At 39.0% G+C, this 23066-nt stretch overlaps 1 protein-coding gene across 3 annotated transcripts in view; it reads left to right on the top strand.

Annotated features, from left to right (window-relative positions):
• kalrna (kalirin RhoGEF kinase a) overlaps positions 1-23066 on the top strand; it is a 130741-nt gene that overhangs the window by 73224 nt on the left and 34451 nt on the right. For all 3 annotated transcript variants that reach the window (XM_057336703.1, XM_057336702.1, XM_057336704.1), the window contains exons 16-34: positions 336-455; positions 2725-2943; positions 3176-3328; positions 4930-5044; positions 5168-5283; positions 5405-5527; positions 5677-5859; positions 5964-6082; positions 6168-6234; positions 6402-6511; positions 6852-6921; positions 7610-7699; positions 7913-8005; positions 8150-8261; positions 8574-8764; positions 11476-11577; positions 12244-12386; positions 12517-12619; positions 20096-20342. In XM_057336703.1, coding sequence (XP_057192686.1) covers positions 336-455; positions 2725-2943; positions 3176-3328; positions 4930-5044; positions 5168-5283; positions 5405-5527; positions 5677-5859; positions 5964-6082; positions 6168-6234; positions 6402-6511; positions 6852-6921; positions 7610-7699; positions 7913-8005; positions 8150-8261; positions 8574-8764; positions 11476-11577; positions 12244-12386; positions 12517-12619; positions 20096-20342 — 2476 coding nt within the window. The remainder of the gene's footprint in view (positions 1-335; positions 456-2724; positions 2944-3175; positions 3329-4929; positions 5045-5167; positions 5284-5404; positions 5528-5676; positions 5860-5963; positions 6083-6167; positions 6235-6401; positions 6512-6851; positions 6922-7609; positions 7700-7912; positions 8006-8149; positions 8262-8573; positions 8765-11475; positions 11578-12243; positions 12387-12516; positions 12620-20095; positions 20343-23066) is intronic.

The raw sequence follows: 23066 nt of genomic DNA on the forward strand, positions 1-23066 counted from the left end.
TGATCTTCTGATTGATAATCAATAGAGAGAGACGAAGTGGTCACTGCTTCAGTGTGTGTTTCAGTTCTGATCTCATTCAGAGCGTAAGTGAGGGCAGAAGTGTTGTCACCAGGGACAGCCGTAAAGTGCCTGCCATGACACGAGTGCTAATGGAGAGAAATGAGCTTCGAGTTCTCATCAGCCTACTCAAGATGATACACAGATCTGAATGGTTGATTTTTCAGGGAAATGATTTCTAAAATCAAATAGAAGGAAATAACCAACACCCAGGAAAGTGCATTGTGGTTGAACAATGGTGTGTTGTGTGCTTATATTGTATTTGATTTGTTGTTCAGGTTCTGAGTTGGATCCGTAACGGCGAGTCCATGCTGGATGCCAGTATGGTGAATGCAAGTTCACTGTCCGAGGCCGAACAACTACAGAGAGAACACGAACAGTTCCAGCTGGCCATAGAGGTAAACACACAAACACAGACTAACCCTCACCATCAGCCGTGTTTTTACACATTCTGTACATTTATCAGTCTGACGAAGTGAGATTCATTAGTTCTGACCCTCAAATAGATACATAGTCCCTAGCCTATCTTTTCAGATCCCCCTCTGTAGTCCAGAACATTTACTGTAACTACTAATGTGATTCATTCTGAAATCATCAGGGTTATAGGGAGCCGCAGAGAACCCCAGAAGCGAGTTAGCATTTTAGGACTTCCAGTTCCATCGCTCCGAAGTCTATGGGGTTTTTTTATTCGTTTTTGGTAAATCGCCTGAAATAAGGTCTGTGGTAAACAAAACCTCTAAACATATTCACCTTTTATTCTATGACATAAAAACACACCACTTATAACCCGCTTGTGATTTTTTTAGAGCCTTATTGTGTCTTAAAAACGGCGGTTGCTAGCAAGTTGCTAAAAGCGACTACTTCCTTTGGCGGTGACATTAGACGTCATATAAATCTCACAAACAATGCAGCATGGGCACAAATCTCTTAAGACGTAGATGCGGATTCATTCACGGAGTAATTGCTTACCAGGGAACACATTTTCAATCAAGTTTGAAGGAGTTGTTGGAGGCTCGGTGGTGGTGACGTTGATATCGAGTGTAGTCTGTTTATAGCATCGTGTTAGCTTTTTACTTCTGCCGATTGTATTTCGGCTTCGAAAGTAACAAATGTTGTGTTCATTTGTAAAGATTATCTTGATAGACAAAACGTGTAAACCTTTGTTAATCACAGAGCTTATTTTTTGCCATCTTCCAAAAGTCTATGGGGAAAATGCACAGGCTTTCGGTCGAGGGAACCATTGCAGCACTAACTTCCGGGTTGGCCGACAAAAACACGTCATCTCTGCGGCTCCCTATTATGTCACAACCATGAGCTCATTAACATAGGATGACTTTACTGTTGCGATTACATCATTATTCATTTGATATGTCATCATGTATAGACACCAGATGTGATTTACAAGAGCAAAATGGCACCTTTAAGGGTCATAACTATTATCTTTAGCTTTCAGTGACCAAATAAAATGGTACAAAAGACATTTCAATAAAGCCCTCTTACCGCCGTCCTTAGTATCACACACTGTATTTGTACTCACTTCTCATTCAGCATATAGTCATAATAGTCAAAAATACCTTTGTTTGGCCTCACCGTACAGGTTAAGACTGACATTGTGTTGAAGCGATTACTATGAGAATATCCAGACAGATTCAGCAGGAGTTATTCATTCATAAAATATCACACAGGGATCATAACTCTGTTCTGATGGATTTATTACTTTTAGAGAGTCCCGTCTCTTCTACTGTTTTAAAAAAAGTGTGTGTGCTTTCTGAACATAAATTCACCTTGACACAAAATGAATGTCAGTTATGTTTGTTCTAGGTTACAGTAAAGAAAAGGATGGCATAAAATAAAAATGTGTCTGTCTGTCTGTCTGTTTCTCTCTCTCTCTCTCTCTCAGTACAGTAGTCTGTGCGTGTGTTTTTTCACTGTGGTTTGGCATTAGTCTCTATTTCCTGCTTTGGACGGGGTCTACCTACTTGACTCTGCTTGTTAATGTCCGTCCGCTGACTATTAAACTTGGATTTATTTTTTCCTCCGTCTTGACAGTACCAGCAGACAGAAAACAGGCTGCAGAATGCCTGAATCTGTCAGTGGTCTGGAGCCGGACGGCCACTGGATGAAGTCCAGTTAAAATGGCTTGATCTACTCTTAGAAATGTAACTGTGTTATTTCTTTGTGATGTTAATCTCAATTGTTATTTTAGTGTTAAGCGTAAAATCAACACTAAAATAATATATCGAGCCCTCATCTTAATTTGTAATATATCCACTTATGATGTCGAATGTAACATAATTGTATAGGTTGCTTTTGAATGGAATGCTCATTTACTATTTACAGTAATGCACATTATACGCGGTTTATTGCATTCTAAAAATTCCCAAGTACTACTATACTGTTGTCATTTTTAATTTAGCCAGTGGCATCCACACTTAAATAAATAACATTTTTAAACCAAGTTGAAAATGGAAAGCATTGTTGCTTAAAGTCTGTTTTTGCCAATGTAACAGGTAATCCAGATATTTCTTACAGATGGAACATTTGCATACTCCGCACACTATGCAGATATAAGTTTTACTGAACACCAGATAGACCCGTAGTTACGCCTGCTTGATCATGCTGTCCTCTCGATAAGCCTGTTTGTTTCATTTCTCTCTGTCCCTGCAGTCTTTGTTCCACGCTAACTCTCTGCAGAAGACGCATCAAAGCGCTCTACAGGTGCAGCAGAAGGCAGAGATGATGATGCAGGCCGGACACTATGACCCTGAAGCCATCCGCAGCTGTGCGGAGAAGGTGGCCGTACACTGGCAGCAGCTCATGCTGAAGATGGAAGACAGACTCAAGCTGGTTAACGCCTCTGTGGCCTTCTACAAGACATCAGAACAGGTGATCAATAACACCTGAGAAACACACACCGGTGTGGCTGGCCGACAGGTGCAGGGAGGCTAACAAATACAGTACAAGAAGTACACTATTAACGTCGATGAATACTTATTTGATTTGTTGATTAAAACCATGATATCTCACCAATAGGCAATATCCGGGTAACAACCCTGGAGATTTTTTTTTTTAGACGCCTTCATGTCACCTGCTGATTTCATGTGTGTGTGTGTTGCAGGTGTGTAGTGTGCTGGAGAGTCTGGAGCAGGAGTATCGCAGAGATGAGGACTGGTGTGGTGGTCATCATGATAAACTGGGATCTTTAGCAGAGATGGATCATGTTCTGCCTCTCATCAGCAAACACCTGGAGCAGAAAGAGGCTTTTCTGAAGGTCAGAACTGAACTCATACACGGGTCCAGTCTCTTATCCTTAATAAGTCCTGATGATACTCTAGACGCCTTATAACAGATGCGTCTAGAGAGGACCACAATTCAGGATTTGTTTTGTGGCTTTTTTGTGTGTTACTCTAGGCTCAGAGTATACCCCATAGTGGAAGCCAGTTTGAAAGCATGAGACATTTCATTTTTTGTTTAAAATTGCAATGAAGGAAATGATTATAATGGCATTATAATTCATATTATAAATATTTATTTATTATTGAACAAAACTTTTGTTACACATTTAGGCATATGCATTAAGATCAAAAGGTTTTTTAAAGCCATGAGGGACATTTTAAATAAAATTGACACTAAACTTTTTTCTGCTAGTGCACATTTATGGTCTCTCTCTCTCTCTCTCTCTCTCTCTCTCTCTCTCTCTCTCTCTCTTCTCTCTCTCTCTCTCTCTCTCTCTCTCTCTCTCTCTCTCTCTCTCTCTCTCTCTCTCTCTCTCTCTCTCTCTCTCTCTCTCTCTCTCTCTCTGTGTCTCTCTCGCTCTCTCTCTCTCTCTCTCTCTCTCTCTCTCTCTCTCTCTCTCTCTCTCTCTCTCCCTCTCTCTCTGTTTCTCTCTCTCTCTCTCTCTCTCTCTCTCTCTCTCTCTCAACATCTCTCTCTCTCTCTCAACATCTCTCTCAACATCTCTCTCTCTCTCAACATCTCTCTCAACATCTCTCTCTCTCTCAACATCTCTCTCTCTCAACATCTCTCTCTCTCTCTCAACATCTCTCTCTCTCCGACACCTCTCTCTCTCTCTCTCCTCTCTCTCTCTCCCCTCTCTTCTCTCTCTCTCTCTCTCTCTTCTCTCTCTCTCTCTCTCTCTCTCTCTCTCTCTCTCTCTCTCTCTCTCTCTCTCTCTCTCTCTCTTCTCTTCTCTCTCTCTACTCTCTCTCTCTCTCTCGCTCTCTCTCTACTCTCTCTCTCTCTCTTCTCTCTCTCTCTCTCTCTATTCTCTCTCTCTCTCTCTCTCTCTCTCTCTCTCTCTCTCTCTCTCTCTCTCTCTCTCTCTCTCTCTCTCTCTCTCTCTCTCTCTCTCTCTCTCTCTCTCTCTCTCTCTCTGTCTCTCTCTCTCTCTCTCTCTCTCTCTCTCTCTCTCTCTCTCTCTCTCTCTCTCTCTCTCTCTCTCTCTCTCTCTCTCTCTCTCTCTCTCTCTCTCTCTCTCTCTCTCTCTCTCTCTCTCTCTCTCTCCTCTCTCTCTCTCTCTCTCTCTCCTCTCTCTCTCTCTCTCTCTCTCTCTCTCTCTCTCTCTCTCTCTCTCTCTCTCTCTCTCTCTCTCTCTCGTCTCTCTGTCTCTCTCTCTCTCTCTCTTTCTCTCTCTCTCCTCATCATCTTCCTCTCTCTCTTTTCATACATCTCCTCTCTCTCTCTCTCTCTCTCTCTCTCTCTCTTCTCCATCTCCTCTCTCTCTTCGTCCCTCTTCCTTCTTCTTTATCTCTCTCTCTCTCTCTCTCTCTCTCTCGCTCTCTCTCTCTCGCTCGCTCTCTCTCTCTCTTTCTCTCTCTCTCGCTCGCATTTGAGGGTCTGTTTGGGATCTTTAAAGTCTGTGATGTTTTTCAGGCCTGTACTCTGGCCAGACGGAATGCTGAGGTTTTCCTGAAATACATCCACCGGAATAATGTCAGTTCTAAGGGATCGTCTGGCATCAGTCGTGGCCCTGAGCAACAGGTCAAAGGTCAGAATAGCCAATCATACCTATGTGTCCATCCTGTCATATACCCAGACACTTTTTCCTTTGCTAAATGTCTTTCATGTGTTTATTCATGTACAAATGTTCTGTTGAATCATGTCTTTACAGCCATCCTGAATGAACTGCTGCAGAGGGAGAACAGGGTTCTTCACTTCTGGACCATGAAGAAGCGCCGTCTAGATCAGTGCCAGCAGTATATCGTGTTTGAACGGAGCGCCAAACAGGTGAAAACAATCAACTGTATAAAAACCATAGTACACTTTTGCACGTATTTAATTATGAATGTGCTTGTTTGACTGTGTATAATACATTTGAATAACAAAAACATGTACAAATGTGTGTTAGGCATTGGACTGGATAGAGGAGACAGGAGAGGCCTTTCTCACAACTCACGCATCTCCAGGAGACTCGCTGGAGAAATCTCAGGAACTCCTGAAGGAATATGAAGAATTCCGCATCCCTGCCAAGGTACAAAGTCACAACCCCCTCCTGCCTCATAAAATGATACTCATTGTAATGGACATCTATATAGATACAGATCAATCCTGAGATCAAATTCAATTTGTTTTACCACAAATGATCAAACCACACCCGTATATCATGGTCATGTCCCACAGCAAACGAAAGAGAAAGTGAAGATGTTGATCCAGCTGGCAGATAATTTTGTGGAGAAAGGGCACATGCACGTCACCGAGCTGAAGAAGTGGGTGACGGCTGTGGACAAGCGTTACAGAGACTTCTCCCTGCGCATGGGGAAATACCGCTGCAGTCTGGAGAACGTGCTTGGCATCAGCTCTGAGGTACAGCACCAGCAACATGATGTCATTGTTTTCATGTGCTGCTACAATGTGTTTCCAGTCAGGTCTTGCTGTGAGATCTACATGTGTGTGTGTGTGTGTTTTAGGATAATAAGGATCTGGAATTGGACATCATTCCAGCCAGTCTGACTGACCCAAAGGTCAAACTCCGTGACCCGAATCATGAGGTGAACGAGGAGAAGAGAAAATCAGCCCGGAAAAAAGAGTGAGTGCACATCAGAGCCTTCATTTAAAAAAACATATTTTGGTGTGCTGTAATAAAAGCTGTTCTTTTGCTAATGTTGTTGCAGGTACATCATCGCAGAGCTGTTGCAGACAGAAAAGGCCTATGTGAGGGACTTACATGAATGTTTAGAGGTCAGTCTTTTCGTTTTATTCATATTTTTTAACGCCTGCATTAATCAGGCAGTGCAACGGCAACTAAACTGTGAACAAATGATGATTTACATTTTTATTGAAGCTTCATTTGAAAAACATGTATGTACTTTGGTCCGCTCATCTGTCTTGTGTGTTTCCTTTTTAAGACATATTTGTGGGAAATGACCAATGGAGGGGATGAAATTCCTCTAGGAATTGCCAACAAAGAGCACATCATCTTCGGAAACATTCAGGAGATTTACGACTTCCACAGCAAGTATGTTTGTAAGCTCTTAATAAAGCAAGCTTGAAGAATAATATAAACGGACCCTTTGTATCAACATAGACTTTTTTCGCTTTGTGATGATGTCATGTTGTGCATTCTATGTCAGAAATAATCATTTCAATGCTGTCCTTCTGAAACCTTGTATCTCAGTATTTCTTATTTCTTGCCATAGATCATTATTATTAGTTAGCCTTTACGTTTGTCAGTGGGTTTTGCAAACATCTAACCAATAAAATGTATTTAAACGTGTTTTTTTTCCATTTCCTGGAAAAAAATCAAGGTTTCAGAAGGACAGCAATGATGCTTTCCAATAAGTTTGTTTGTGTTTTAGTATATTCCTGAAAGAGCTGATCAATTATGAGCAGTTACCTGAGGATGTGGGACATTGCTTTGTCACATGGGTGAGTTAAAAAAAATGTATATGATAAGTTTGTTTTCACATGTGGTTGCTTTTAAAGCAGGTGATATCAAGGCTTTTTTTCAATTTACAGCAATGTTTTTGTCGGATATGTTTGTTTAATATTTCAAATTGGAGCTTAAGTGTTTACTCGTATAAGTGTCCAGCCATCATAACAATTCCTCCGTTTCTACATCAGTGCACGTGTACTCCAAACAAGTGTTATAACTGCTGGTTTCTAAAGATGTCCTTAAAGGGACGGTTCACCCAAAAATGAAAAGTCGATCTTCATTTACTCACCCTCAAGTTGTTCCAAATCTTTGCACAGAGAAAGATATTTGGAAGAATGCTTGCAACCAAATAGCTCTTGGCCACCATTGACTACCGTAGTAGGAAAAATTGCTTTATAAATTTCTTTGTTCTGTTGAACACAAAAGAAGATATTTGAAGAATGTAGTAAAGCAAACAGTTCTGGGGCACTTTTGTGGTTACAAGCATTCTGCCAAATATCTTTCTCTGTGTTCATCAGACCAAAAAAATCTATACAGATTAGGAACAACTCGCAGGGAATTTTTTTGGGGGTGAAGTATCCCTTTAAAGTCCTAAATATTCCAATAATTCATACTATACTGTCCTAGAGTTGCTAACGACTTTTTACGTCCCACATTCAAGTTTGTGTCTTTGTGGTTCAGGCTGATAGATTTAACATATATGTGACATACTGCAAAAACAAACCAGACTCCAGTCAGCTCATCCTGGAGCACGCTGGGAGTTTTTTTGACGTAAGTGCACGCCACTTCTCTCCTGAAATAATTCATTAACACATTTGCTAAGCGTTTATTATTTGAACAAAATATACTAAAGCTTGGTGCACCTAAAAATGTGAAGTGTGCATATGGAGCCAGTGCTCGGATAACTCCTTCGGAAGTAAATCTGTGTGCGAATGAGATCGATGCAGCGTTTATGTACTGATGATTCTTGTGTGTTGTGAGCAGGAGATTCAGAAGAGACACGGTCTGGCCAACTCTATATCATCATACCTCATTAAACCTGTGCAGAGAATCACCAAATACCAGCTGCTTCTCAAGGTACAGTACCACACGCGTCATCAAACTCTCTGTGTGATTTTGTGCAGTGTTGGTGGTAAGTACTGTTGTGAGGTATTGTTTCAGTCACTCCCCAGCGCCGTTTTTAGTTTATGTTTTAGTACTGTAAGGTGTGTTTGACCGCAGGAGCTGCTGTCCTGCTGTGAGGAGGGCAAAGGTGAAATTAAAGATGGGCTGGAGGTCATGCTGAGTGTGCCGAAGAGAGCCAATGACGCCATGCATGTCAGCATGCTGGAAGGTAAACACACACACAAAACTCATTTTACTTGCATGTAACATGTGCGTGAGGATGTTCAACAAGCAATATACCGGATGTTGGGTGGAACTTGGCATTATTGGAAAGTGCTCACTAAATAATGGGTGATTGCAATAATAGATGGGAATTTTGATGCGAGATTACTATGACATGAAAACATGAAATTAGACAATAGCAGAGCAACTGATATCGTTCTCAGTAAGATCAAGAACGAGGAAGTAAAAAGAGTTTTTTTTTTGTTTCATATTGACCTCTTGAACTTTAACCTGACCCGTTTCTGCTCCTCTGTATCAGGCTTTGATGAGAATCTGGATGTTCAGGGTGAACTCATCCTGCAGGACACATTTCAAGTGTGGGACCCAAAATCTCTGATCCGTAAGGGACGAGACCGACACCTCTTCCTTTTCGAGATCTCTCTTGTCTTCAGCAAAGAGATCAAAGACTCAGCAGGACGATCCAAATACATCTACAAGAACAAACTACTGGTACCCGAAATGATTTTAGCACTAGCCATATACTCCCAGTGAGCATTTTAATCAAATATAATTAAATAATATACATATCATAAAAAATACTACATAGGTGCTATGTACTGTATAGCAGGTCAAATTCTATTACAGTATGTACTAATATGACTCAAGTGTCGTTCGCCTCTCAAATGTCTCATGTGCTTCATCTGATGTGAATCATGAGTGACTAATGCTGTTTTTACGTAGCGTTCCCATCACATATGAAGTTTATTTATAGTTAGGATGCTGTCTTGAAAGGATGCTGCCTTTGTAGTAGGCACAGTAGATAGGGATTTGAACAGATGTCATTTGACTTCTCATTTCAATTCAATGACATAAACGACAGCGAAAGCCCATGGGAAGGTCAGTAGGTGCACACATGCACACGGTTACGTCTGAGATCTGTTTTCACTAGATTGTGGAACTCTGTTAAGCATTTGCAGACATACCTGGAAGCAGTGAGCGCAGGTGTTGTTTTGTTGCTTTGTAAGTACGTGTGCAGGCCAGATTCAGTGTTTGTCACCCGTCTGCTGTGTTCAACATGTGCGTGAACAAATCCAGATGCACATTTTTCCGGTCATCTGGGATTCTCTCACAAACAGCACTGAAAATATCGCTGAGGAAATGTTTCGAATCTTGCCAGACAACTTATTAGAGTTCGTTTTTTAACTATTTTTTTCTAGTCAATGAATATGTGACATTGAAGATGTCATATAATGTTAGTCAAGGTCATTTGCTCCAAAAAATTATTCATTCTGTATGTAAATGACTTGGCTAAACGCCACCTACTGCCATGGCTGAAAATATCTAGTCTAAGGCCACGTTTACACGATGAAAAACCTAAAAGTTTTTCCTATGCATTTTTGAAAATTTTCACGTACGCATGACAGCGTTATCAATACACGGATCCAGGAAAACTGATAAAAACGCTGTACTATGCACGCCAGGCCAGTGGATGGCGATGTTGTTGTGTAAGAAACAGGACGTGCCTTGGCACATACACATTTACAGTTATAAGCCAAAAGTGCTTTTTAATACCGTTGGTCGACATATGCGTGTGCTTAAAGTCTGGCGAATGTAAATAGTGTGTCTCCACTGGTCTTATTGGTGCAAAAAAAAATCATTTTGCTGGGGAAACGTTAATACATAGGCCCTGTCCCAAATGGCGCACTTCATGTGGACTTGAGGTCTCGTGGACTTAAATTGCGCGTTCTCGCCAAGTCTACGAGTCCGTAGGGTGTGCCATTTGTCTTTTTAGAGCTCAGAAGTCTGCTCGCGAGCGCCTCCTTTGTGCCCTCAATGCGGACTCGTGCCTAGTGCCCTATAGGTCTGCACTTCCTGACGTCATCAAGTGTGGACTCGGAAGAGGTCCACAAGACCGGAGTGCGCCATTTGGGACAGGGCCATTGTCGAGCAGCGAGAGCTCACAGTACATAAAGCCGCCATATTGTTTTGACTATACTCGCGCGACTGAGCGTGGTAATACGCATGATGGGAAGTTCGGATCATTTTACTGACTCGGACCTTTGAGTCTCGTTCAGCAAAATGAACGAATCTTTTTTCGAGTCATATCGTTCATTTTAGCCAAATATAATTAAAATGTTACATGTTACTTTCCCAACACATCTACTACTTATGCAAACGTTGATCACATTACAAACAATACAAAACTATAATGCTATAAGAAACAGAAAAGATTAATTCATTGTTTACCTGGGTCTTTAGTCTATGATTAGCTCACCACACCTCTTATCTGACAAGTCCTCGGGTTTGACTCGTTCGTTCACGACGTGACAGCTTCGTAAGCTAAACCAATGCAGTCAGAGCCGGAAAGAGAATTGATTAGTTCACCTTCCGAGTCTTCGGGTTTGAGTCGTTCGTTCATCACGTGACAGCCCCGTACGCTTAACCAATGCAGTCTGAGCCGGAAAGAGAATTGATTAGTTCACCTTCCGAGTCTTCGGGTTTGAGTCGTTCGTTCATCACGTGACAGCCCCGTACGCTTAACCAATGCAGTCTGAGCCGGAAAGAGAATTGATTAGTTCACCTTTCGAGTCTTCGGGTTTGAGTCGTTCGTTCATCACGTGACAGCCCCGTACGCTTAACCAATGCAGTCTGAGCCGGAAAGAGAATTGATTAGTTCACCTCTCGAGTCTTCGGGTTTGAGTCGTTCGTTCTTTTGTGACGTGACGTGACAGCTTTGGATAGAGAAATTAGTTAATTTACTAATTCCAGTACAGGACCCATAGAATGTTGCGCATGCGCGACTGAACGAATCACTCCCCGAGACGAAAAATTCGTTCAAAATGAACGAATCGTTCAAGAACAACCCATCGCTGATACGCATGTGTGTGACATCATTGTTTCAGAAAGTTTCGTCTTGCAGTTTACATGGAAACGAAAACGGTGGCGTTTTCAAAAAGTTGCACTTTAAGACCCATTTTCAAAAGTTCGCGTCTTCAGTCCCCTAAAACGCCGTTTCCGTGTACACGGACAGCCAAAACGCATAAATGTTTTAGCATTTTCAGGTGAAAATAGTCTCGTGTAAACGGCCTCTAATACGAAAAAAGTTTTGCGTAGACTGTGTAGATGGCATATTAAGTTCATGACAGATCTCAAATATTTTATGTATTTTGATTGGATTTTTTTCGTCTGTGTGTCATTTTTTCTGCGTGTTGTGTTTTTAGACATCTGAGCTAGGGGTGACTGAGCATGTTGAGGGAGACCCATGTAAATTTGCCTTGTGGGTTGGACGCACACCCTCATCTGACAACAAGACAGTCCTTAAGGTACAGTACAGAATGCACTTTTGTACATTCTAAATTACCAACAGCACTATTGCAGTCACTTTTATTTCACTCCCTTTTGCTCTGGGTACTGGAAACACGGACAAGCAAAGTAAAACAAATGGTAAAACATTGCTATTAAAGGGAAAGTTCAGCCCAAAATGAAAATTGTGTCACCCTCAGATTTTTCTAAACCTGTATACATTTCTTTGTTCTGCTAAACACAAAGGGAGATATTTGGAAGAATGTCAGTAACCAAACAGATCTCAACTCCCATTGACTCCCATAGTATTTATGTTCCCTACTATGGCAGTAAATGGGGGGTGAGATCTGTTTGGTTACTGACATTCTTCCAAATATCTTCCTTTGTGTTCAGCAGAATAAAATACATTCACACAGATTTGGAGCAACTTGAGGGCGAGTAAATGATGAGAGAATTTTTATTTTTGGGTGAACTATCCCTTTAAAGTCAATACAGCAGAACTGTCATTTAAGTAACTTTATATATATATTTTTAAAGATTTTACACAAGGCAGTCATTGCCTTGTGAACCAAATTTCCAACTACAAAGATTTTGATGTATTCAAATGTTGTACACCGTCCTGGTTTGTCACATTGGTGTATTGTTGTGATGTCCCGATGGGTTGAAATGTGGATCTTTTCTTTCAGGCGTCCAGTATTGAGGTGAAACAGGAATGGATTAAAAACATCCGAGAAGTCATTCAGGAGAGAATTATTCACCTGAAGGGGGCGCTTAAGGAACCAATCCAATTTCCCAAAACCCCAGCCAAGCCACGCAATAACAGCAGAAGGTCAGGCATGCACTTGCATACTAAACACACTAAATCAGAGAATGAAACACTGAAAACATACATAATTTAGAGTTTATGAATTTGTGATTTGTAGATGAACATTTATTGTGTGTGTGTGTGTGTGTTGCAGGGATGCTGGTGAGGATGCTGACAGTCAGGGAGACGGCAGCAGTCAGCCGGACACCATTTCCATCGCCTCCAGAACCTCACAGAACACCATGGACAGTGACAAGGTACGACTGCCATCTCTTCTTTACTTCACTCACTACCAAACTGTATTGGGATTGTTATTGAATATTAAAATTCACTAAGTTGGTCACCCAAACATACAAAATATTTGCATACTATGCTCATAAATAAAGTATAGTCCTATGATAGCATGCTAATCTGAACATAGCCATAGTCTACTTTTCAATAATGACCTCAGACTCCGCCCCCAAAAGGGTCAGGTGATCTGTGATGGACAGGTGTAGGTCACACAGGGTTACCCTAGCCGTTATGCAGGGGCTGTCATGCTGGAGCTGAAGATGATGAGTACAGTACAGCATGAGTCATGAGCAGTAAACAGTCATGAAAAGTCTCTTCAGACTGTGTGCTGGATTCAGTCCCTATAGGAATTATGAAGCACCCAATCAAATCAAAGTAAGATATGAACACACGTCCTTAACAGTTTGTGCTGATGTTTTAAGGCATTTTTGAGTGTGTTTCTGTGTGTGACATCCACCTGTGGTTCTCAAGTTCAAGTCTGTTGGATTTCACACACACGCATATGTTTACTTTCCATAAACACCTATTGTTTGTATACGCAGCTAGTGCTAAATACTATAACCTGACCCTAACCTGCACTTTAACCGTAACCCGTTTTCGCTTGTACAAATTGTGTGTGCGTGCGTGCGTGTGTGCGTGCGTGTATGTAGCCTTGTTTTTATATCTCGGTGGGGACTGAACACACACCAACTCATGGGGATCTTATAAATCGTACAGAACGATATTTTTTGAAAATCTAAAAATGCAAAAAGTTTTCTATGATTTTAGGGTTTAGGGGATAAAATATACAGTTTGTATAGTATAAAAATGGCACAGAGATAATAAACCAGGTGTGTGTTGCGTCCGTGCATTTGTGCGTGTGTTTCTCCGTAAAATAAGAGCTGCAGTAGCAGCTTAAGTCAATAAGCAACAGGGGTTGTTTATGACTGTACTTTGCGGAAATCGCATTCATCTCACTGAATAATGACGCTTTTATCTGTACAGCTCAGTGCTGAATGCATGTCACAAGACCATCACACGCACACACAGGGATACATAACATTTGGTCACACCTTTCCATGATGGATGAATTAAGAACTTACTATCATTAAATATTTCATATTATTCACCTAACTGTATTTTTTTGTTTAATCTTGATGTATACGACATAATGTCAATTTAGCTGTTTTTTTTGCAAATTAAGCAAACAGCAGAGGTTATTGTGTCTCTGGGGATCTCTAAAGCTGTTACAAAAACATGAAAAAAACATTTTTTTGTGTTTTGGTTACTTACTGTGAGACATACTGTTTTATATGTCACACAAGACTTAAACTTCTATTTGAACAATGTATGATTTTGTCGTTTTTAGCACATTTTTAAAAAACTAACCTTTGTAAAATATTGGCCCGGTTTCACAGACACGGCTTAGCTTAAGCCAGGACTATGCCTTAGTTGAATTAAGATATTATGTCGCTTTTATAAAAATGCCTCAGAAGAATACACTACTGGTGTGCATCTCGAGACAAAACAATGGCACTGATATATCTGAAGATATTTCTGGGCAAGTTATATTTAGTTAAGACAGGTCACACATTCATTTTAGTCTGGGACTAGACTTAAGCCTTGTCTGTGAAACTTGGATTTTGTTACTTGACAAAGCTCATTTTTACTCTGACTTGGCACTTTGTGAGTTAAAATTTTGGTTACATATGAGCACACTTGCACAACACAACTACTTCATACATTTGAGCACAGGTGAACAAAGAGACAAAGTGTTCCAGAGTTCAACAGACAGCAGTAAAAAGCTTCATTACTGAACCTGAAGAATGAATTGAACCAATCAGAGATGCTCCACAGAGAGAGAGAGAGAGAGAGAGAGAGAGAGAGAGAGAGAGAGAGAGAGAGAGAAAGCAAGCAAGCAAGTAAGGGACAAAGTCGTGGAAGGAGTAAAGATAAGTCGTCATGCCAAAGTGGATGAGTTTTAAACTTTTCAAGGAGAGCAGTCGTGTAAGTGGGACTTTCTATTCGTTTCTATTCATTTATTTACTTTAAATCGAAACCGTTTTAAAAAGAGAGATATCAGGGCTTTATTGTATGAGCTGGTTAGTTGTGTTTGTGGGTAGTTGACAGATATACTGTACATGTGTCTTATGGTGTGACAACGTTTTGTTATTAATATATTATTTTATATTACCAATAGTATTTATAATATTAAAATAAGAGAGATTTATTTTCATTGTTAGTTTTTGCTGTCATAGGACACATTTATGGTTTATTTGTTAACTACCCTTGTGTAAAGCTGGCTTTTCATGCTGTTCATCTGTGAAGCCGAAGCATGAAAACACATCTTCAGCTTTCAGAGATCTGTATGAAGAATAAAATACCTTTAAAAAGAATTAATCCTATTATATCATGCACTTTGTAATGTTTTAGTTTGGGTGTAAATGAATGAATTTTACTGAAGCATAACAGCTGTATCTCAGATGTTAAAAGAGATTTGTCTGGTCGAGGCAGTAGTGCAGTTTGTGTTTCTTGATTTTTGTACGTAGTTCTTTCCATGTGTCAGGCAGTATTATAGCATTCCATAAGGAGATCTAGATGTTAAAGTCTGAGGTTCAGACCAGTGGCAGGAAACAGATTGTTAACGCTGTCAACTCATAATGACATAATCGTCCAAACACACCCTCTTCACGATCACGTTTAAAAGAATAAGTCACCAACAATGAAGATTCTGTCATTATTTACCCATGCCGAACCCGTTTGACGTTTTTCTTCTGCGGAAACCAACAGCTGCTGTTTTCCTCACACTAAAACTACACTGTAAAAAAATCAGTAAAACTAAACAGAAAATTTCCGTAAACTGGAAAAACGGAAATATACCGTAAAATATTTATTTATTTTTGTAAAATGATAGGATAATTTTGTAATAATTATAGGATACAAGGATATATATTAAAAAGTTTTCCTCATTTTTCTTACAAATGTGTTGTTTTGTTATGTAATTTTATAGTTTTTGACCGTATTTCAAAAAGAAACTGTAAAAAAAGAAGCTGGCAGCTGGGGTGCCAGAAATAAACTTAAAAAAAAATTACACTTTCCCCTTGTTTTCCTTGTAAATTTGCAGTCTTTTCTGTAATTTTACGGTTTTTGACCGTATTTCCAGATTTTTTACATTTTACACGGAAAATCTGTAAAAAAACTACAGTTTTTTTTACAGTGATAACATTATAGTATGATCATTGTGCCTAAATCTTAATGATTCTAAACTTTAATGGTTAAGTTTCAATATGGAGAAGTGTGCCTTTCATTTGTTTTTTGTTAATTTTGTTAATTTTGTTTCACACAGAATCATTTGGATCTTTAAAAAGAGGCTAAAATAGACTGAAATATGTATTCAGACAGCCCAGATAATTGTCTATCGTACCTGCTTTGTTTTCTCTTCTGCACCTGGAAGGTTTGAGGTGGCATGTCAACCCACAATCCTCAGGCTCGCAATAATAGTGAAGGAAGGCAAAGCTTGCCAGATCCTCTGATCTACATAACAAAGCCCTGCTGCCCGCAAGACCTTTCACATAAAGCCCGTATGACGTTCATGTGCTTTCTGACGTGGGTTATTCTCTTTCTGAGACCCCAGATTACCTAGCAACACGGCTTTCCTCCCCATCGCTACGGCGACCTGATACTCTGGCAAGCAGGTGGTGCGAACGAGAGTAAAGAAACAGACCCATCACAGCTCTTACACTGTAGATGCTCAATGACATTTCAGCCAAAGGTTCTCATCTCAAAGGTCGAAATCTTGTGTTTGCATCAAACACTGAGCGGCTGCAGTACTTACCTCTTGTGTTAGTTAATAGGATATTGGAGTGAAAGTGTTTAAAAGATCATTTCGCTAGAATGAGTTGCTTGGTCGCTTTTATACAGTCATTTACTGTGAAGAAACTAAATGGGGAAATTCTGTTCTAATGAGAATTGGTGATTCATGACATTTTGTTTTTAAGCGAACTAATAAAACACTGGATTGAGTTGTGTATCAGAAGTGTGTGTGGTAGTCAGGTTGGTTGTTGTTTTAAATTTCATTTTGCTGAGTAATAGTAATAAACCTATAAATCTGATAATCAGTTGATATTTGATCTAATTAGCATGTTTGGTAATTCCATCCTCATAGAGATTTGTAAATGCATATTGGACTTCTTGGATGTGAACTACATAGTGTGTAAAAGAAGTGTCTAATTATTCAACTGTGTTGTGTATACTCTGTATAATGTTTGGCTCGGATCATTGTGACTGCTCCAGGCCATTTTCACATTATTTCTGTTGTGTTTCTGGGTTAGTTATGCAATCTTCATGGAGTCTAGAGAAAAATTAACTCCAATTAAACATTGAACAGTCACACACTTCACACGTCCACGTCGCTGATATTTGTTCCTGCTCATTTCTGCTTGATTGAATCTCACTATGTCCTTCATATGTACTGTAGCTTCCTTGGATGGTGTGCGTGTGTGCGTCTGTGTGTTAGTCTTGGGCTGTGTCTGAAACCGCTCCCTGTCTCCTAGTTAGTGCACTATATGCCATTTTGCAGTGGTGTCCGAAACCAATCTTCAATCCCTACATTCGTTCACTCTTTTTTACCCACAATGCACTCTGATTTTGAGTGTACATTCCATGTACTTAACAACTCTTAACATTTATTAAAAGAAATAACATTAGACATAGTCGAGTCATTTGTTGTCATATAGTAGACATAGTAACTTGTACAAGTACAATGAATGTATATAATTTGTTTTGGTATCTCGCATCAAATCTAAATGCAATTTGAGATTTTAGGATTAGGATGACCTATGAAAATCTAGAGGAGACATGTGACATCTCGGTTTAATCTCATTGCTGTACAGAGAAAACAACATGTTTTCCAATAGTCAGCATAAGTGACAATTGCATCCTATTTTGCTTCCTAATTCTGATGCAGGATCTTAAGTGAAAAAAAAGTGATGTAGAATAAGAGATATTTTCTACCCAAAATGTATTAAATTCCAAGAAAAAGTTGTTCTTTATAGATCGCTTCGCGCGCGCCTGACCCCCAGTTAACTTTCGGTTTGTGTTTGGCTAGTGTCTAATAATGTAACTATTTATATTTGATTTAATTTATGTTAATATTCATTTGTACAATTATTTTACTGTATAATAATTGTATTAAATAAACGATTTGTTGAATTTTGTTGTATGTTCATTTTATGAAATAAACAATTTGTTGATTGGGTGCTGCAGTTTGGTCGCATTTTAAGAAACCGTATGGAACACTGACATCTAGCGGTGGAGCTTGGTATCGCAGTCTAAATTCAAAATATTGGAAAGACAAGTTTAGCCAAGTAATGGTTCTTCTCGTTTTCTTTTGCTTGTTATCAGAAATAATCTACAGGCACTCTATTGTTTGTGAATGTGTACCGGATGTTAAATTGGGGTCACAAAAGTGCGCATGCGCAGTAACATTTGTTTATGTTGTTAAGATGGAACCGTCCATAAGAATAGATTTTGGAGGAGGGGGCAGAAAATAATGGGCATCTCAGCTAAAAGGTTTTTAGAATTTTTAACTTAAAAAAGTTGTTTTTTAGTTTAATTAAAAAGGTTAGTGAAAAAATATTAATTACAATAAATATGTGTTTTATTCATGTTGACAATAAAATTTATATCTCAATAAAATGAAAACATCACTTTTTCACGGGTGTGGAATTGCAGATCCCAGAGGAACAATCTTTAGCAGTTTGTTTCTAAATGAGCTTTGATTGTTACAGGAAAATGTGGAGGGTGGTCTGAATTCTTAAAAAGCTGCACACCACATCTTACTGAGATTGTGTTTGCAAAAAACCCTTGCGATTTGTGTCTCACTCTGTTAGTTATTGGATGTAAATATTTGCTCAGATAAAATGATTTGAACCGACAACAACAGAAATAAATGAGACCTACAATCAACTCGAATACCACGCTGGGTTATCATGACTTTAACCCTGGGTAAAGCAACCTGTTTTCACAGCTGTAGCACAAGAGTGTCTGAAGAATTAAATATGAAATGTACGGTACATACATGAATGTTTGATTGCCTTACGAAGCTACTACAGCAAGCCTTATGATACATTTTGAAAATTCCAAGTGTTTATTTATGATTCATTGAATGGGATTGGCTGTATAAATAACATAACAGTTCTTTTGTTGATCAGAAGAGAATTCATGTTTGCTCACAACATTTTCCTATCATGTAAAAAATGTAAAGTGCCATTTTAGTATATTTAAAGGTAGGGTGGGTGATCCTGTCCAGAAACATTTTGTGTCGTGTTGGTTGGAAATCTCTTTACATCCTGATAGCAATCAGGTCAAATAATATTTGTATAATTATATATTGTCTGTGAAAGGCGTAGGACCAAAAAACGTTCGCCCAATCAAAACGTTCTGGCCGAACGCTGTGACTGGTCATGTGTACATTTTCAGCCAACATATTTTGCATACCACTGCGCACCCTGTTCACGCATACGTCATCAGCGCGCTCACGTCCGCCGTGTCAATGTCGGGAGAATGGCGGACAATCAGCAAGAATCAAACCTTCCTGCAGAACCGATGACAAGTAAATCTACAAAACGAGTTTTTTAAAGTTTTTAAAAAAGCAGTGACTAAAATAAAGCTAGGTATGTACATGCTTCGAGAAGAATTTAATGGATTTAGATTGTAATTCGTTACGTGGATTTACGAAATACATTCCTGTGTTTGGAGGAGGCGTGGCTTTGAACGGCGAATCGCATAGAGGGTGGGATTATAATTTCAGTGCTAGCAGGCTAAAGTTAGCACCTTTCCAAATCAACCACCCCACCTTTAAATAGTAAATAATTGTAAAAAAAAAAAAAGACTAAATAATTGCTTTAAACAGCTGTTACATGTCTGCTGCTGTGAGTGTATGGGGTTTAAACAATGTAGTGCATGTAAATTGTGTTTTAAGTCTGTAAGTCTGTATGAGAGCTTGAGAAGAAAAGTAATAAAGCTGATAACAGATGTACACCTGCACCAGAGACCAGAGTTCATTCGACACCCGTTAGCAAAAATAACTCGGACACACGCCCTGAACGCACACATGTCTCTGACTCATTTCATAAAGGCCTGATCAGAAATCAGTTTCCTGCATGTCAACAGAAACACCCTGTCACACTCTTTCAATTCAATTCAAATGTGTTTCTAGAGCATTTTTCACAAATTGTTGCAAAACATCTTAACAGTAAATAGTACATAAAATGATCACATTTCATTTTAACACTTTCTAGTTGAAGGATAACGATATGTTTTATCTATTCGTACGCTTGTGGAGTATTTCATTCTTTTCGAGTTACTCAAATTAAACAACGAATGTTTACGATTTACGAAAAATGTACGAGGTATTTTAGACAAACGAGAGCAAATAGAAGATGTTTTTCTCTTTCTCATAGCTCTCTGGAGGGTGTGAGTTGACGGTGGTCCTGCAGGACTTTGTGGCAGGCGGTCCCTCTGAGCTCAGCATCCAGACGGGTCAGACAGTGGAGCTGTTGGAGCGGCCCGGCGACCGGCCGGGCTGGTGTCTGGTGCGGACCACAGACAAGACTCCTTCTCAAGAGGGTCTGGTGCCCAGCAGCGCTCTGTGCATCTCTCACTCTCGCAGCAGTGTGGAAATGGACTGCTTCTTCCCATCAGGCAAAGGTAAGAACCGGCTTTTTCACTATCGATTCGCTCTGTTCTGCGGGTATGTTTGTCAGGTGATCAGAATCGTGGCTTTGGATTTGTTGTTTAAACGTTTATTTTAAGATTTATAGAATGTACTTTATTATCATTGGCTGTTTGGAAGTGCACATTAGCATACTGCATGACCATCGCACACTCAAATGAATTTTTATAGCACATGTAAAACCAACAGATTTGATCAGAGTGCTTTACAGTCGGAAAGTTAAAAACGATAAAAAGTCATTTTACAGTACATTGTTGAGCATAATATACTGTATGCTGACATGTTGCAAATCAATGAATGCTGTCAAAAATGCACTACTTTGCATTTAATCTGTTTGCTTTCTTTTCAAATAAATTAAAAACAGTTTGATGTCATTTTATTTTATTTTGTCACTAAAATGAAGCATTGTGGATTGGGATGCAGTATCTCTAGGGTGCACGTGCAGTTGATTATGAGGATATTCCATAAGAATTCCACATGTTGTGCAGTATACATCTTGCATACTGCTAACATACTGTGGTAGTATGAAAGTACTCTGAAAATTGTTAAAGGTAATCTGTACCAGATTAGTTTGACACCACTGGTTTTAACCTCTAGAGGGCAGTATAAACACAATGAAAGTGAATCTAGATGAACTTTATATTTATGCAACAGTAAAATGTCTGTCTCACAGCAGTAATGACATGACATGACCTGAATAAATGTCAGTACAAGATGAATAGTGATGCTGTGTACGTACTGCTTATTTATGGAAAACGTTAGTGGGCTAAGATGTGCTCAAACAAATACTTGAGACCGTTATGACAGTTTGACCTCAAAGAAAATTAACCATGGTTTTACTACAAATGAAACAAACAAAAGCATCCTTGGTTACTACAGTCAAACCACGGTTATTACTACAGCACGAATGGTTTAACCACAGTATTAATAGTAAATTATTTTTACTATTAATTAAATTGTGTTGGTGAAACAATTCACCCTCAAAAAATGGAGTAAATTTTAAAGCTGTGAAATCAATGAAATATTCTGTGTAAGTGTAAGGAGAAGTAAATCTGAGTAACTCAAATATTTACACTATATTTAAATTCAACCAAAATATTAAGGGTATATTAAAAATATAATTAAATACTTATTTCTTTTCATTAAATAAACGTAAATAATTAATGTCAACTTTAGAAAAATTAAATGCTGGATTTTAAATCATTTTACACTAAAGTGATTTTAAAAGATTTTATTAAGTTAATATAGCTTTTTTAAAATGTTGTGCTATTTATTAAGCGTACTTTTAGAGTGTATATGCAGATGTCAGCCATTCATACTCTACAGCAGGTGCATCTGGTTGTTTTATGATGTTAGAGGGATAGTTCACCCAAAAATGTAAATTCTGTCATGAATTATTCATGCTCCAGTTGTCCAAACCTGAATAAATTGCTTTGATCTGTTGAACACAAAAAAGATATTTGGAAGAATGTCTGGGACATCATAGTAGAAAAAATTAAAATGGTTGTCAGAGGTGCCCCAGAACTTTTTGCTCTCCTAAATTCCTCAAAATATCTTTCTTTTATGTTTAACAGAACAAAAAAAATGTAGTCAATACGGTAGTCAATGATGCCCCAGAACATTCTTCCAAATATCTTCCTTTGTGGTCAACAGAACACAGAAATGTGTACAGGTTTGGAACTGCTTGAGGATGAGTAATTCATGACAGAATTTTCATTTTGGGGTGAACTGTCCCTTTAAAGTTTGACTACAGATCTCCTGATCTTTTGATCTTGGCCATTACTATGTGGTCCGTTTCTGCAGCTCTTCTGAACCGTAGGTCTTAAAAGGTTTTTATTTCCCATGATGTATAATATTACTAATCCTCACTTGTGAGTGGTTTTGGAGGAAAGTACCTGCTAAATTAATAAATGTAGTTTATTAACTTACTGTAATTAATTTACAGAATAATCATTCTTGTCTTTTCTCGCAAGTTCCTTAATTCCAGGAGTAGTTTCACAGTAATTAATGGTTTGGGTGTTCTCAGGAATGCTATACTGTCATATGTGTATGAATAATCCAGCTCACACCAACGTTCCCTAAACATTAGAACTAAAGAAAGTGTTCAGACATACCATTTCCTCATTAGTGTTGTTCCTTTTCCAGTCATCTTCTATTTCCACTGCCAGTAATATGAATCATCATCATCTCTCGTGGCCTCTCTGAGTTTTGCTTATAGATGCTGCCACGAGATAAAGAATCATTCATGAATCTGTTACCAAATCCCTGTTTTTATACAGAGCAAACTGCGCAGAAGGCTTTGGTTTCTTTTCAGGTGTGACACATCAAAGCTTTCTCTTCACATTACAATACGTTTCTTTGTCTCTTGAGACTGAGTCAGTGGTTTCAGTGTGTTGGTGTACAGTTGGGACTGTTGGGATTATTTTTAGAGTCTGCATGATTTGCATGGCTCCCCCTGTCTGTTCTGGTAGGTCAGTGTGTGAATTATTATAAAGACTCCTTTGCAAAATGCAAACGGCTGTAACATACAGGAAAACACCTTGTGCAACGCCATGTAGAAATGATAACAGGATTAATGTACTTCGGTACAACACAATATTATACGCCAAGGTTGCAAGCTATTCATCTAAAGTCTTCATTTCATACGACTGATACGATGTTGTTCAATAAAAACTGGCATTTTGTGGCTAGTGTTATCA

Source organism: Triplophysa rosa, linkage group LG6 (genome assembly GCF_024868665.1).
Source record: "Triplophysa rosa linkage group LG6, Trosa_1v2, whole genome shotgun sequence".
NCBI lineage: Eukaryota > Metazoa > Chordata > Actinopteri > Cypriniformes > Nemacheilidae > Triplophysa > Triplophysa rosa.